The 16,989-nt window shown below is 43.9% G+C and overlaps 2 protein-coding genes across 3 annotated transcripts in view; one reads left to right on the top strand and one right to left on the bottom strand.

The window, feature by feature from the left end:
- Positions 1 to 6,335, top strand: part of LOC144097780 (uncharacterized) — a 32,790-nt gene extending 26,455 nt beyond the window's left edge. Inside the window, exons 15-17 of the mRNA XM_077630413.1 lie at positions 1,734 to 1,899; positions 6,035 to 6,140; positions 6,236 to 6,335. Coding sequence (XP_077486539.1) covers positions 1,734 to 1,899; positions 6,035 to 6,140; positions 6,236 to 6,335 — 372 coding nt within the window. The remainder of the gene's footprint in view (positions 1 to 1,733; positions 1,900 to 6,034; positions 6,141 to 6,235) is intronic.
- A 1,980-nt stretch (positions 6,336 to 8,315) lies between these two features.
- Positions 8,316 to 16,989, bottom strand: part of LOC144099299 (neuropilin and tolloid-like protein 2) — a 235,049-nt gene continuing 226,375 nt past the window's right edge. Inside the window, exon 10 of one of the 2 annotated variants that reach the window (XM_077632490.1) lies at positions 8,316 to 15,713. In XM_077632490.1, the coding sequence (XP_077488616.1) occupies positions 15,421 to 15,713 (293 nt within the window). In that variant the 3' untranslated portion in view covers positions 8,316 to 15,420. The remainder of the gene's footprint in view (positions 15,714 to 16,989) is intronic. The other variant, XM_077632489.1, reaches the window with a different exon arrangement.

The following is a 16,989-nucleotide window of genomic DNA, read 5'->3' as shown; positions in this document are numbered from 1 at the left end:
GCTACAGTGAGGGCATCTGTCAGGTGCTGGCAGATCTTTTCCACGCCACCGATCACGGACAGATGGAGTCATAGCCGCCTCTGCCCGAATCCGGCGCACGGATACCTCCTCCTGCCGAGTAAGACTACGGGGGAGAGAGCGCAAACACGGAGAAATTAGAGCGCGTGTTCGCTGGCGCAGAGCTTCGGAATCGAAAACATGGGACAGGAACGGATCTGGGGGAAGAGTGGAAGGTGGCGGATCGTCCGATGTATGAAGATGAGTCATAGCATCCGCTTGAATGCTATGTGGATCGTGAGCATGGCCACGAATCCAGTGTATGCGCACAGGACATGGGTACTTTGCGCAGAGCACATGAATTGAATGTGTAATCTTGAATGTGTGTCGAACAGCCTTAAGCTGTTTAAGTGCGGCGCGGCAGTCGGTGTATGTTACCTTAGTGTACTTTACGGCATCAGCATTTCGTTCAAAGTTTTGATGTTTTCTACAGTGAATAGCTATGTAGTTGACTTCCGTTACCTTCATTCTTAATGTCCTCTCTTCGTTATGGTAGCCGCGTTTTGTTCATGCAAGCTAAAAAATATTTCAGAATTTTGAAACCTTCGGCGCATCAGCTTGCCATTCGAAAGTTAAGCAAATTGTATGACGAAGGGCAGCATATCATGGTGGTCAAAAATTATTATTGTGTAACGACTTAAGGAGTGAATTCTTTCACACATTTTTGGTCCCTCACAGACTGAGTCGCTTTGGGACGTCAAACCATCTTAAACCAAACATGTTTTTGTATAATTTCCCGGTCTGTCTTTCTCCCTTGCTTTGAAGCACGGTTATTTCTTTTTTTAATGACGCACTCCGTCCTCTGTCGGCTTACAAAAGGCAGCATGGACTTAATAACGAATCGATAACATTGAGAATCAACAAATTTTTCAAAAGCATCCATTGACGGCTCATTAGCTCATTATTATTCAGTGTCGCGAAATTCCGGCATGTAATTTGCCCGACGCCTACTCTTTAGCGCGTGGAGTTCCCATACAAAGGTTGATATCTACATTATCTCAGTACCCTACGTTTGCCGATGAAATTGTCTGGCGTCACAGAGAGGGAACTGTATAATCAGAAAGGAAGCGCAAATTTACCGCTTGCAGACAAAGTTTAACAGCTTCATTGTCACTCATTGTGGGTTTTGCTGGAATGATAGGCAGACAATTGCTCGATGTACATTTTTCTGTTTCCCCTATTCTTTCGAGGCGGTCGTAGACTTTCGAGTTAGTGCTTCAAAGAATTCGAAATACCTGGACAAAATGGACCACATTTTGTGGTTTAAATTTGCCGATATAGCGATTTCTATCCTTGTTGCGGCCAGCAAATTTTTTGTGTCTTTTAATGTGGGTAAATTTGCGAGAAAAACTTGACGGTGTTTTTCTTTCATTCTTTCGTCATTTGGGAATAAACAAGTAGATATAAACCTAGAGTCCAACCTCAACACCGTTTTGTTCGATCAATGGCGAAAATGAAATGTTGGCTTTCCGTGGAGCAGCGCAGTTTCCGGTAATCCGTTATACAAAAAAAGACTGAAAAGAAAAGCGAAGAAGAGGCAGGCTTATTCCACTTTCTCAAGTTACATCCACATTCTCAGTTATCTCAGTCTCAACTTGGCGCTCAGTCACCATCGCAAGCCAGTCTAATCTGCCTGCGTCGAACGTTTTTTCACTTCCTTTTCTTTTTTCTTCTAGACGATGCCATGCACATTCGACCGAGGTGCCGTCGGCGCGAAGATAAGCAAGTACAACACGGTACCTCAAGGGTCTGAGAAGCAGCTGCAGAGCATTGTTGCCACTTTGGGGCCAGTTGCTGTAGCAGTCGACGCCTCCAACGATGATTTCTTCCAATATGACCAAGGTGAAGTCTATTAGCGTAGGCCAAGAGTTTAATCTAATCTAAAGACGTCTTACCTGCACACACATCCTGCGCAAACATCTTACTTGCCAAAGCCTGAAATCAGTCTTCAGTTTATACCTGCGGCTGTGCAAATAGATTAGAAGGCAGAAATGAACACAGCAAGGCGAAATTTGCAAACGTTCAGCAATAGCGATGAATTATTAAGAGTCGCCGCTATGGCTCAGTGCTCGGCAGCTGACCCGGAAGACACGGGTTTGGTCGCGTCCACGGCGGTCACATTAATATGGAGGTGAAATGCTAGAGTCCTGCGTAGTGTGCGGTGCCAGTGCACGTTAAAGAACACCGAACCGAGCATTATTATGGCATTAAGCATTCAGAGAGAAGGGCGCATTGTCTTCTTCAGAACTGATTTCGTTTAGTTTGGTTTATGGGGGTTTAACGTCCCAAGGCGACTCAGGCTATGAGGGACGCCGTAGTGAAAGTCTCCGAAAATTTCGACCACCTGGGGTTCTTTAACGCGCGCTGACATCGCACAGTACACGAGCCTCTAGCATTTCGCCTCCATCAAAATTTCACCGCCGCGGCCGGGGTCGAACCCGCGTCTTTCGGGTCAACAGCCACCGCGGCAGCTCTTCTCCAGAATTTCCAAATTTTTGCTTTGTACCTGAAGCGGCAGATTTGTGGGTTTAAATGAAATCGCTTCCGGAAGCAGATATACACTGACGAAAGCAAATTTCAAACAAGACGGCGAGAAAGAACTCATTTCATAAAGAACGAAAATTAGATGTTCAACGACGTTTATTTTCGGTTTGTTGGTTTGCGGAGCTAGAACAGAAACTACGCCTTTAGAAACATGCTCGTGTACAGCCGCTCGCGGCGAAATTAAGATGCACAAAAAAGCAATGAAGTTTGCCAATTCCAGCTAGAAAAACCGTAAGCACTCACGGTCTTGCTAAAATAATGTAAAACAAAAAGAAATTACAGAATGTAAGAGTGTTTTAATTCGGTATTGATTTTGATGTGCCCACTAACAGCCATAGGCATTTTTGCAATGGTGCACCCAGAGCAGTGAAAACGAAAAGAACAATGAAATAAGGAAGGGAAGAATAACAAATGAGCAATAAAAACGATGCAGGCGATCCGAATGAACAGTCAAAATTTGTAAGAGTAAAATTGTTTTTTGAGCAAAGTAAATGGCGCAGTAATTGTCTCATATATTTCAATGGACACCCGAACTGTACAGTAAAAGAAAGGAGGAAGGTGGTAGTGAAAGAAGAAAGACAGAAAGAGGTGCCGTAGTTAAGGGCTCCGGAGTAATTTCGACCGCCTGGGGATCTTTAATATGCACTGACAGCGCACAGCACATGGGCGCCTTGGCATCTCGCCTACATCGAAACGGCCTCTGCACTCCGGCTCAGTAGGCGAGTGCCCTAAGCACTGTGCCACATCGGCGGGTAGGTGTAAGAGTCCCGTGAGCACATCTGACTTCGCCTGAAAGCAGTTAAATTCATGACGAAATAGATCAGGATAACATGGTGCGATAGCGTTACACGCACACATCATTCGCTACGCTTGTTAAGCAAAGATCCTATGTTGAAGGAAGAACATTTAAACTCTTCCATGACTACAGCGCAACGAATGGGACATAGAAGAAGGACACAGGTAGACATCAAAGCGCTGTGTTGTGTCCCTGCCTGTGTCCTTCTACGTCCCGTTTGTTGCGCTGTAGTCATGGAATATGGTAACCAACTCGTCCAAGAGCTTACCTTGCAGATTTAAACTCTTGTCGAGTAGAACAACTGATGCCGCACTTGTGCACACCTTTTTCAATCAAGTAAATATCATAACAATTTCTTCTTTTATTTTATTCCTTTGTCTGTTGATGAGTGGGTTTCTTTCTCGATGAAGCTGCAGTAGTTTTTGAAAATCCGGCTTTATTTCACGATTCGAATGTACAAATATTCTACGTGAAGCAGCCCAATTATCTTAGTGCCAGCACTTAAAAGGGCCACTTAAAAGACGCAACTTTCGGGTTTTCACTCGCAGCGACGAAGAGGTGCGCAGGAGCTACTTGATGTCGTCATTATTGTCAAAACTTCAATTTCGAATTGCCTTTGCCCACATCCTGCTGTGCGTCGTCCACTGCCGCCTGAGAACACTCCGTGGGTTGTGCCTTCTGCGGCGTAGATTTTTTCTTTAAAGGAAGCGTTTCTTTATCTGAAATGTAGCGCCATCGTGCATGACGTCATCACTGCGCCCACTGCCAGACGTTGTGCCTTCCGGGAAGCCTAATGCTGTTATGGCTTTATTTGACGATTGCGCCACTATTTCAAGCTCACACGCAAAAAGGCATCACATCCTATAACCCCTTCAGTTGGCCTTTAAGAAACGATCTTTAGCCACGGTGCTTGCACTGCGCCGGCTTATGCATCGTCAAAACGACACCTAGGACAGCGGGATTTTCGAACAAAAGGCCCCTGAGCACCCTCCCTGTTTGCTCTATGTGGCTGAGCATACACAAAAGAGGGCTTGCACCGACTACTCCGGATGCAAACTATACAGGGCGTTTCACGTAACTTCAACCAGGGATATTACAAAAAAAAACAGTGGAGCACCGAAGCTGAGCGAAACCAACGACGAATTGTTTGCCGTCAGGGACGGCCTCTCACAGTATTTCTCAATTCCGTGTAATTAGATAATTAGCTCATATTAATTACGGCACATTTTTAATACTCGCTTTGCGGGCATGTGCGTTCAGTTCGGTTGTAGAGGGGATTATGAATGATCCAGTCCACCTTTTGTGGCAACGTATCTCCTACGTGGTCCTTTTTTTCCGGCATCTAAAGAAAGCCCACGAAATATGAAAAAAAAACACTTTACTCCATTCATGCGCTACCACATTCCAGCGCTCTCAACCGTATTTTGAAGGAACAAAATGTGCGCTCTGGCCATGCCCATGTGAGCAGCGGATAATCAGTTCGCCGGGCTGCACATTGATACAAATAAACTGCGGCTACCTTGATATATGCGACTTCACTGCTTTCCTTGACTTTTTTGTTCTGCATGCGTTATTGCCCAAGAATGCTCCGTTTGAATTAGCTATCTGTGTCCTGCCGATCGCTTATCGCCGATCACGTCGCGCTGTTCATCCTCTGGAAGAATGAATGCTGACGCACTTTCAAGACTATGCTGTGAGCGGTGTTAGCCGCTCACTTCTAGGCTATAAGCGCGCACGCTTTCTTCATTCAGAATGCGTTTCGCAGCGCTACAATAATATTGTACAAGGGCTCAATCAAGAATGTGGTTTCTCATATTTCCCGTGTTTTCAATACATGCTGAAAAGAAAAGGAACACATTGAAGATACGTTGCTGCGAAAAACTAGATAGGTTGTTTCAATTTCCATTAAGTGTGTTCTTAAGTCCTGTCGAACTGCAGCGCCATAGTCTGTTTTAGAATTGTAGGTCCGTGCATTCCAATTATGATATGAGATATGAAACACAGCCTGCACGTCCAAAAAGTTTATTCAGATGCTGAGAATTAAAATTAACTGCCCTCAAAACCTTAGGGACTGGGTTCGAGTCTTTTTGGCGCACAAGAGTTATTAGTTGCATGAATTTTTTGGGATACATAGGCTCTCTTACTGTTAAAATTTCCACAAATGACCGATTTGGTTTCACTGATGTCTCTTCTTTCTGGGAAACGGGAAACGAACAAATTCCAGAATCTCTACAGAATATTATAATCTCCATTCAATAATTATGTCAAAGGAACTTGTGGCATAGAGCGGGCTTCCTTACATAATCCGTGCTTTATAGCGCACACTGTTAAGTTAGGTGGGCTAGTTCAATATCTTAAAAACTTCTGGAGTCTGCGTCAAATTACGGCTCCCCCTTCATTCAGCGTAGTGCTCACTTTGAACTTTTTCACTCGAAAATGTCAATATATGCTATATCCTTTGGCAATGTTTTATCTAGTAACGCCTTTTTGAATTTGCAGTATTACTCCAGTGCACAATACATGCGCGGTTCAAACCGCAACTATGTTTTTCTGCTTGACTTGGTTATCCCACAAACTATAGTCAGTTCTTTTTATGACTTTAATGAATTTATAATAACCCATTCTTATGGCTTCTAGGCATCTATAATAATCCGCTATGCAGCAGCACGAACGTCAACTACGCCCTTTTAGTCGTCGGTTATGGAACGATCGACGGAAAAGATTACTGGATATGCAAGAACAGGTAAAGCCAGTTTTCGACATATAATTATCAATTTGAATCCTGGGCAATGTGCGCGAGAGTAAATATTACTGCTAAATATTTATTTTCCCTTTCAGCATGGGACCTGAGTGGGGAGAACACGGTTACATAAGGATAGCCAGAAACGTCGACAATATGTGCGGTATTGCCACTATGGCGAACTACCCCGAGGTATAACTGGCGACGAAAAATGAGCCATTGTTTTCTCCACCGGTTCTTGGTTTGCTGAAATGAAGAGGTCAATTGTTATTAATTAAAAAACTTTTATGAAAATCAACGCTTTCTTGACTGAAAGGTTTGGCTGCATTACTCTGAAACTTTCAACATTTCAGGACACGAAACTATCAATTACTGCGGAAACGTTTGTTGCGGGCAAAATTCCATAATTCAAAGCAAACAAAAAAAACAATGGCAAACGAATGCATTATTTTTTTGCCCAAGACAGCAATGCCTTTTGTCGTGACCGGATTGACACCCACCGCATCGCATTTTGCAGTCGAACGCCACGGCTTCTGACCATCGAGGTACTCATTCTGTGTCTAACCTAGCTACCATTAAAAAATTCACTCAGCTTTCGCACTAAAACCCGCAACGTGACACGTGAGCCGCAGCGTGATCACTCGTGAAATAGGTTCGTCGATCAGCTAGATTCCCGTTTCCCGATTATAGGAGGACGGCAGCATTGTCACTCGGTTCTTCAGAACTCTGTTAGTTAAATATATCTCTACTTATAGTTTTTCTTTTTGTGTTGGTACGCCTTTAACGGCTTCATCGACCTTTTATAGCCGGCAAATTATGCCGATTCGTTTTCGTGCACCGGTTTTTTTCACCACCGATGAGCGGCTCGATGATGGTGACACAGAATACGTAGGCCGGAAGCAGGTGCCCTTAAAGAGGTGAGGTTTGGGTGCGGTACTCCTATTGCCTGCATGATATGCAGCACAAAGTAAAAACAAATATTCTCTATGGGCCATGCGTACAAACTGAGGCAAGTATCATGTCATTAAAAACATTCCTGCCGCGGATATCTCGCGCGGTACGCGATATAATTATTGCCACTTTTTCCGATACAGAAATTTACGGACCCATCTCCTTGTTCCTCCATCAATAGTTCTTAATCAAGCCACCGGCAAAGCTGGGAGCACGCTCCGACATAACGTTGAATGGCGCAAGGGAACTAACACAGGAAGACACAGAGACAGAAAAGCGCTCTTTCTGTCTCTGTGTCTTCCTGTGTTCGTTTCCTTGCGCCATTCAACTTTATGTTGAACCAACTAGCCCAACAGCAAGAACTTCTGCAATGCTCCGAGGAGCGGTCACATAATGTTGGTCATACTGTATGCATGTGACATCATTCGCTATTTATGCGGTTAAGGGTTGCACTCGTGTATGGGCCGCTTTTCGCAACTTGAGAGCCGCTACTCTAGAGGAAAAAAATCGGCTGAAATCAACGGGTCCAGCGCCTTCCTCGAGTAACTGCTAAAATGATGGCAGGTGCCTGCCTTCATTATTACTATCATTGTCTAGCATGCACCGCTGTGTTACTAAGTGTTATCTGTGAGTGCCCTAAAGTTTTGTGCGCGCAGTTGGACATCATTGACATTTGTGCTGCATCTTGAGCCATCCGTTCTGGCAGTATGGCACAAATGACAGTTTGCGATGGGAAGTAGACACTTGACCGCGTACGATGAAGCTTTCAAACTTCGAGTGGTCGCGCTCGCCGAACTACACGGAAAGCGGGCAGCCGGTCTCAGCATAGCGTCGACGACAGGTGCGTGCACCCGTACTGCGCCCCCAACAAACAAAAGTAGGAAGGCATTAATCGGAATGATGTACGAGGCGCTAGATACAAATAACACTACGCTCTATATATACGATCAAACTCCAATGGGCAGTAAAGTGGTTCGCCCAGAATAAAGCAGGAAAATTTAACTCAGAAATACCGCTTTCGGGTCTGTGCCGCACACCGCAGAATTTTCGAAATAAAAGTACCACCTTTACCCACATATATACGGTAAGTTGCAAAGCTATCTGCAGGTCGGTAGTTCTGCAGATGCTATCGCTTGAAGAGCTAGAGATGTTCTTCGAGTTAAGTGCAAGCAGACGCAATCCATGCTTTACCATTTCGTTTCGTGTTGAATTAATAAACAAACACATAATCAATAACAAAGCTTTATTATACAAATACCTGTCGCTGGAAAAATCTGTAAACAAGCATAGACAACTTCCGCGGCACAGCTGATTTAATTACTCATGTAAAGGAATAATTTGGCACAAACACTGCGAAAATTCACCTGGACGAATTTTCATTAGACCGCGAAAACATGAGATCCCCAATGGACTGTTTCAGCACTGCGCGATGCCTGATTTTCTAACAATATAGAGTCACTAGGAGGAGGAGGATAACGATTTTTTCTGCCATACCTGGGGCCTCGGAAAAAGGACAACTTGCTCCTCTAGGACGCTGTCTGTTGCAGATGCGTATAACGCGCCTGAAGGAAGCGGTACGTGGCGTGCGCTTTTCTGAGAAGAGAACAGCTTGGATGTCGTAACACAATGTATAAGAGGCAAGCCGTACTTCCGCTTATGCAAGTGGTCAGTTATTTCGCTCTGCCACTGTTCAACTAGCCCAGTGTTGCATTGAAAAACATTGTAATGTATGTTATTACTTGAAAACGAGTGGTCTCTCGGCCATTGCTTAGAAAAAACAGTAGCCGCTAGGACAGCGGTATGGATTTTGGCGATCTAAATTCATTGCTTTTTAGTATGTCCTAAAGATGTGGCGCTCTGTGTCTGGCCATCTCTTTCTGTCCTGACTGCAATTTTCTATCATTCATTCCTGCTGTTTTTTGTCGTAATGTAGGACCCTGAAATTTTGTTATCAATTTGGTTTCTTAGAAAAATATTTCGTACACGAATTTATCGCCGTTTTCTTGCAATAGCAGCTGATCATATCTTCTAAAACTAGATTGACTAGTAGACATGATGAATAATAAATGCATCGTCAGTTTTAAGAGATGCCGCATTATATTTCACTGTAGCCGTGATGCATAAGTAACCTGATTCCTAATTAGATGACTTAGGGCCAACTAATTAGAATAGTTTAGATCGACCTTCACTTTTTAGTGCAATTGTCTGCCCCATGAGGTAGGCGCATTCTGTGTGCGCAGACGTTCCCTAAACCGTTTCTTTGGTCTGAGGGCGTCGCACTCGCAGCTGCATTTTTTTTGAGCCCTCGATTGTATCAGTATTCAGTTTTTAGGCCATTTTAGTTGCTCTCTCGCAATTAAAGACATCCTTCACTAGCGAAAGTTTTCTCTTGCATTTCTTGTATGTCATAAGGAATTTCATTCACGCCACCTTGAACTATGATGTTGTTGTACCCAGCAGAAACAGTCGCTATTTTGGATAATTCCAACATAGAAGGAACCAGCGCAAACCCGTTAGTGCACAGCATTCAAATGCACTATTTCTCAAACTTCTGACACATAGCCTAAAACATTGCACTGTATTTCACTGTAAACATCTGTGAGCTTTTTTCATACGTCTATAAAGAGGTAAAATTTCCTTTTTGTTCCCAGGCCTATGGTCAGCCTACATGACCCGAACGACCTATGTATGTACAAACGGGTGTAAGGGTTTCTGTGCTTTGGTTTCTGTTATACACTACTCCATTTCAATTTTCAACAACAATAAGTTTCAACTATGTGACAGTTCTATGAGTTCACTGCTTCACACTGTGCAAGTCTCTAGTATAGTTCATCATACCTGAGCACAGCACAATCTACAATGGTGAGTATAATGTCGTGCTCAACTCCATAGCAGGACAGCGTGTGAAAGAATTGAATATCTGTGCATAACATTCAGGTTGCAGCGGGTTAACAGTAAAAGGGCACATACGTCAACGCTGGTAACTGCTACACAACTTCCTTTCTGGACCTCGATTATTCAACAGTATATGTACAAAAGGAACTACCATATTACACTTACGCGCATTATAATAAAACTTTCACACATAACTAAGTTTTTTGTGAAGTAATTGAACGCGCTTAAGGGAACCTAACTGATTACTCCATCTGATTTCTCGATAGGGCAGCTCCGCAATTCAACGGTTTGAAATTTTTCCAGCCGACTCAAGCTCAATTTATTAATATAGTATCTCGACTCATTATTTTCTCTCCACGATATACATAGCTTCTTGAGCGCTTCTGAAAACCTGAGGAGGCATTCATTGCTATACCCAATCATCTCCTTGCGCGTTCACAATCCAAGGGTTTATTCACGGGTACGAGCAGCCAAAGGGCAGCAGGACGCTCTCTTGACTGGTCCCTATTTTGCTGAATATTATCTTGGCATGAGGAGTGAATCTTGATGTTGTGCAGTAATCAAAAAAGTTACATTTCCTGGAACAAAGTTGTAACGCACAACGCCTCAACGAATAAATTTGACAACGAAGAAATGCTTCTTCAGGTGAGTCACTTGTAATGTATCCGAAATCGAAAACATTGCATAAAACCAGTCACTGCAGCCCTTATTCGAGTAAAAGCGGTTATAGTGTTTGCCTCATTGGGAGCTTACTAACCCTATAATACGTGTGAAACCAGTGTTAACATGTACCTGGAGACACGTGATACGAGCTTCTAACACCTTCACGATGTGATGCAGTGCTAAAATTTTCAAATAAAAGAGCAGAAATGTCCACTATTATATGTTTAACAAGATTGCCTTTATCTAACAGCAGGCTGCCCAATATGAATACAATCAATTCAATTTTGTGGCAATTAAAACTTAGTCGATAATTTCTATGTTATCGTGTCTGCCTACCACGAATATTCCTATCTGAACATCATTTAAATGGGCAAGAAATTAAAAAGCATAACTTAAAACTGTGTACATTTCCTTCTAAAATAATCTTGATAACTTGCATCACCAATAAAGAATTACTTACGTCACTAAGACGGCGTTAAGCTTTGCATTACTACCTGCAGTTTACATTTTATGAAGACGTACACCGAAACCACGTGAGCGCATTTCATCCTGAAAGATTTTCCACCTATACCACCTTTGAAACTTAGACTGAAGACTTCCTGTGCGGACATTCTGCATGGTTTCGGTATTAACTACAATATGGTCGAGCTACATGCTGCCATCTGAGCAGATTTCGAATTCTCTTTATACTTTCTCTATCGCTGCCCTAGTCTCTTTTCCGATGTGTAGGGTGGGCCTCAGGGAATTCGCTTGTTAATCTCTCTGTTGTTTCATCATTCTGTCCGCCTATCTCCCTTTGTGTCTCACATCATTCAATTCAAATGCTATTTATTAGTTTATCAGTTGAACTTTATGACTGATAAGAACAGAATCTATCTTCATTCTGTCAAATCGTACCAAATACCTCTAGTTAACTGTATCTATGCAATTAGCTGTAGCTTGCAAAACCTCCTTAAGTTGACCTCTTGTGCAAAGAAGTGATCTAAAAGTAAAATTTTGCGCTATATTCTTACCCCAGCGGTTAACAGCAGCCGTTAGCAAGCTAACTAGCGCTTATTGAACTTAACCACTACCTTTTCGCGCATCTCTGTTACGTTTAGGGACCTCATATTCATCCAGATGCATAAACAAGGTGTCCCATATAAAGTGAGCCAAGAATGTGGGACACACTGATAAAATGTTTACAGTTAGAGTTTACTACAGCATCGACATTACGAGCTTGAATAAAGTCCTCGTGAAGTCTTGCATCACCCAACCATTTTGAAACACTTTACATTTTTATAGTGGTGGTAAAGTTTTAGACATAATATAAGGTACATCTCGCACGAAAAAAAAAAATATCGTGACCTGCTTCGTTCTAACTTCTCTGGAGTTTTCCTCTTACTCTTCCGCAGGCAACTGGAAGGCTAAACTTCAAAACATATTTTGAATTCGCGCGAAAACAATACCGTCTATTCACACAACACTTGCAGGTGTCCTATGACATCCGCACTTATCTGCACGACGATACATCAACTTAAACACCTTTCTCAACATTATAGAAGTAAATACTGCTGACTAAGACTTCTTTCAACTACCTACAAAAGCAATACAGCCGCAATGAGTTGACCGAAACAATGAGCTTTACGCTTGGTTCTCGATTCTGAGCTGACCGACGAAAACGGGTGGTCTTTGAAAAGTGTAAAACGATTTACATAAAGTTGGCCGCCAGCGTTTTAGCAGCCACAGGCTACAGTACCCAGAGGTTTCTACAAACGCCCTTCCGTATCACAGAGGCAGAAAACTGAGCTTTCAACACATTCAAAACACAGTTCGCAGCCGCTGTACATGAGAGCACGGGAGAGGCAACAACCTAAATACACAACACAGAAATTCATGTAAAGCGAACGAACACAGTCAAGTCCAGCTCAGCTCGCTGTCAAAATCTAGCTTGTGTTCTTTACATCACAAAAGCAAATCAGCAAGCATCATTGTACCACATGGTGCTTTGATGGCGCTGGACCACTGCAAGCTTGCCGAAGTCTTGCAGCAGAGTCTGCTTATGCATATATGTATATAATTATATATATGTTATATATCTTGATGTGTATACAGGAGCGCGAGCGCGCATGTTATGTTGTCACCAAAAACTCCTCAGTATCCGCAACATTCAGAAAACTGCTCCCTGACTGCGGCTACCGTAGTCCTTATTCAAGATTCACGCTTTTTGCACAAACATCATAATCTTGCGACATCTTCCATTCGTAGCTACCTTACAGCACCGCAATATACAACGCAATGAATACAATTCTATCATCGTAGTACAATTATGTGTCTCTAGCAATAGTTTATGTATGCACTAGACAGCTTTGTCAACCACTTGGCAAATACGATCGTCCAGACAGAGAGTTCAATTGAAACACCTAGAAAGAACAAAAAAGGTGTATGGTATGCGGCAGTGTGCAGAACAGGCTTGAAAAATTGCACGGGCCCACGTGCCCACACAATATCTAAATTTAATGGCTTTCTTTTCTTTTCAAGTGAATAAACAGAAGCGCGCCAGGACCGTCAAGTTTGCTGAAGATTTTTTCAAGGGTTTTCATGGTGTCTAACACAACACATGTCTCAATCTATTACAGCCTCGGGCGTTAGTATTAAACTGTTACTCCGGGGATATTAAATTCAGCGCACCCAAATGATTGGACACAGCAGAGCCGGAGAATCTGAAAAAAATCATGGCCAAGAAGATTTCTCTAGGAATCATTTATCTTCACGTCTGGTCGATCCTAAGGAAGCCATAACTTTAAAAGAAACGACCTGTGTCCAGAGTGTAATAATAATAATAATTGGTTTTTTGGGGAAAGGAAATGGCGCAGTATCTGTCTCATATATCTTTGGACACCTGAACCGCACTGTAAGGGAAGGGATAAAGGAGGGAGTGAAAGAAGAAAGTGTAAAATCGGAAAATTTGAACAGATCGGAGTCTTCCTTTTTTGCTAAGAACGTTCAATTGGCTTAGAAACGTGCTCTAATGCGCCTTTCGGAGTAATGGCGCCAGCGCAGTGTTTGTTTTGTGGCTCTGGGAGTATTCTGCTCAACAAAGCATGCCATTAAAGACGTGGCGAAATGAGCCAGTAGCCTTTTCTCTGACGAAGAACCTCGCTTCACACTGAGTAAGACGGAATTATTGCTGAAAGCGATGATCTGAAAATATGAGCCTCGAATGCTAGCTGTTCGCGTTTGCCCAGGCAGAGAGTCTCCTAGAAATCAAAGAGGGAAAGGTAATATAATCCCGAATGCCGCTTCTCGTGCTGATCCCCCTTTAGTTCGAAGCGTTATTCGCGCTCTTGATTCTGCCTCTAGCATTGAGATCCCGGCACAAGCGCTCTTGTACTAAGGCGAAATCAAAAACAGACCCTCCTTAGACGCAAATCGTGACTGCAATAAAGGTCTTAAAATTATATGCCTCGGTATACAAAAAATAGACTAGGGAATGGGAAGCCTCAAGAAGCTGGCCTCCATTCAACAAGAGAACATGTATTCGAAGACAAGTCCTCTCGTCGAAACGTTGGCAAGCTCCTTGAGGTTCACCCTTCCTTGTTCACTTTGTGTTTGTAATAAAGCCATCTTCCCGCTCTCTCTCTATTACGCCTCAGCATGACACCTGTACACCTCCCTGCGAGAAGCGTGGCGTTATATAATATAAGATGTACCATTCAACATTAGAAACAAAATTAAAGAAAACATGTGCTCCACGATCCACAAGGGAATTTTCAGTGAATGTTTATATTACCTGGCCAGGGTATTCCACATACTTTCCGTGCACAAAAGTTATCGGCGAGTAAGTGGGTTTTGCTTCCCAATACAAATGTAAAGATATTCGCACTACCGGTGGTGTTTGATTTAAGCTGCCTTTTTCTCAACCATTCCTCTCCGGACATGACCGAAAAAAAAGCTTTGTATGTAGCCGGGAATTATTATTTTATATGTGAGGTTATATTTCAAAAAAAAACTACCACAGCAGTACCCAAATGCTAACGCTCAATGCAAATTAAAAATTAAACTGCATGAAAATGTAGGCATCAATTTTTGCTTTCTACAGTCGATATTACGGACTGCCGGATATGAGTGTTAAGCCTGATGCATGGACTACTCAGATGGAAGTTCTCGTCTAACATGAACAACATGCTCTACATAATGTGCATTTGGCTGTGATTTTCCCTGCGCGTGCGCAAAGTGGTAGCGATACGAATTTTATAAGAGGAGGTTCCTGAATTTTTATGCGAGATTACTGTGAGTCATGTCTCTTCTAATGCAGGGGTAACCAACACGGGGAGGGTAATCTGTAATTCGTAAACGCTGTCCAGTTTGTCTTTCTCGTCTTCCACATCTTTTCACACTGTGTTTGACGCAGCGTTCACACAACCAGCTTAATTTTATAATAATTAAAACAATGCGGGTGTGCGACAAAGTTCACAACAGTGGCACTGCCCTTTGATTGTTCGGACCGGTGCACGTATGCAGTGCGTGTTCAGTGCACTGCAAAGAGCTGCAGCACCTCGGCGTCGCTGCCATTACGTCACGCACATCCACACAGCTTGAGTCCGCGTCGCTGGTCAAGGTCGTAGAGGGCGCACTTTGCGCCTGCCATGCACTGCGCTACATGTACACACTGCACGGGCATGAGCACTCTGGAGCAGCACGAACACTTTGGAGAGGCATGAGCATTCCAGAGCTCCATGAACACTCCGGAGCTCCATGAACACTCCGGAGCTGCGTGAACGCTCTGGAAGCGCTAGACGTCGGTGGGCGAGCGCCGGGGCTTGGCGAACGGCGGCGGCCTGGCAGGCGGCACGGGTCCCGGCAGGTGCTGCGGTCGGTGCAGGCTGCAGTTGAGCTCGGGCAGGAAGGGCGTCTGTCGAGAGGCGCACGTTGGGCTGTGCTCCAGCTGGCGAAGGGGCAGGGAGAGGGCTTGCGATGCCTGGCCCGCTCGGCGCGAGTGGCGCCGACACAGGATCACCGCTATGACTACACACAACAGCAGCACGCCAGCGCCGGCACCACAGCCGGCCAGCAGGGGGAGGTTGCCTGCGCGAGGGACAACGCGTGTGCTGCAGAGATTAAGACGTTGTGCACTTGGGGCAGACTCGATGTTTCTCGCTTTGGCAGAGTTGCAGAACGTATTGAGGAAAAATATTTCCTGAATATGCTCTTCTGCCGCACGCTCAAACGAGCACTACTCGTATAAAATCGAACATCTCTCAACATGCAGTTTCCGCAAGAGTGCAACAAAAAGATGGGTCTGAAGAAAGGCGCAACAGAAGGAATGCGAGTAAAATGAACTTCAGAGGCAACTAAGGTCTACTTAAAGCGTAGCAAGAACTAAAACGGTTTCTTGCATTTCACGGGGGCCGATTTAATTTCACATCATTCACAGTCCTCCTGGCCTACCAAAAGTAAACAATAGCTGTTTCTTGTCCGCACTTCATCAGAGTAGCACCTCGTCGGTCTGAATGGTTGAGGACCGACTGCATCACCTGGCATAAATGGCTTATTTTTTATTCAGTTTATTACATTACTAGCGTAGTCTATGCTTCAGTGCTTTTGTAGCGAGAGCTACACTACGCTAGCACTTCTAGCTTTCAGCGTGGCAACCCTTGAGCTCCGTGAAGGCGCCGTTGCTGGTCACGTGGTGCGGAGAACCTGTTTCTGCCGCGAAACCGAGTGGGGGGGTGGGGGGGGGGGGAGAGAGTGAATCCACGTCCAGGGACGAAGATTAAGAAGGAACGCCCAGCGAAACGGAGCGGCAAAAGACTGACTTTGCAAGTCGACTGAACGATTTCCACTCGGACAGATGTAGGTAGCTCCCGCGTCACTCCAGGTTTCACCAGAGCTAAACCACAGCCAATATTTTTCGAACACTGTCATTAAAGTTTTATAATTTACCGCTCGCTTTCAGAAAGCCAAGATAGATATGCATTGTGATAATAAAGATATTCCAAATGAGGTTCTGGTATTTCTTTGCAACACCACACAACCTTTCTCGCACAGTTCAGAGATTACGTCGCTCCCTTTCTTGATACTGCAGCTAGTATCTAATCACCCACAAACCAGAACGAAGGAATTAACGTGAATAATTCCAATTTCTTTCTCAAAGAATCAATTTGCTCCTTAATCTGATACCACGTTCTATACAAAATATCCCAAAGCCAATTCTCAACCTCTCTGGTCGTTCTTACATCAAACAATTGTTTCTCGAGGCACCCGTTTACTATGAGGATTGTATCACACAAATAACTTCACAAAGAAAAATGGCTGTCATTTGAAGTGAAGGGGAGATCCCAATGTCTTCGTGCTATAGGTA

Source organism: Amblyomma americanum, chromosome 7, assembly GCF_052857255.1.
Source record: "Amblyomma americanum isolate KBUSLIRL-KWMA chromosome 7, ASM5285725v1, whole genome shotgun sequence".
NCBI lineage: Eukaryota > Metazoa > Arthropoda > Arachnida > Ixodida > Ixodidae > Amblyomma > Amblyomma americanum.
The sequence above is the reverse complement of the archived record's forward strand: the minus strand, read 5'-3'. Positions and strand labels throughout refer to the sequence as shown.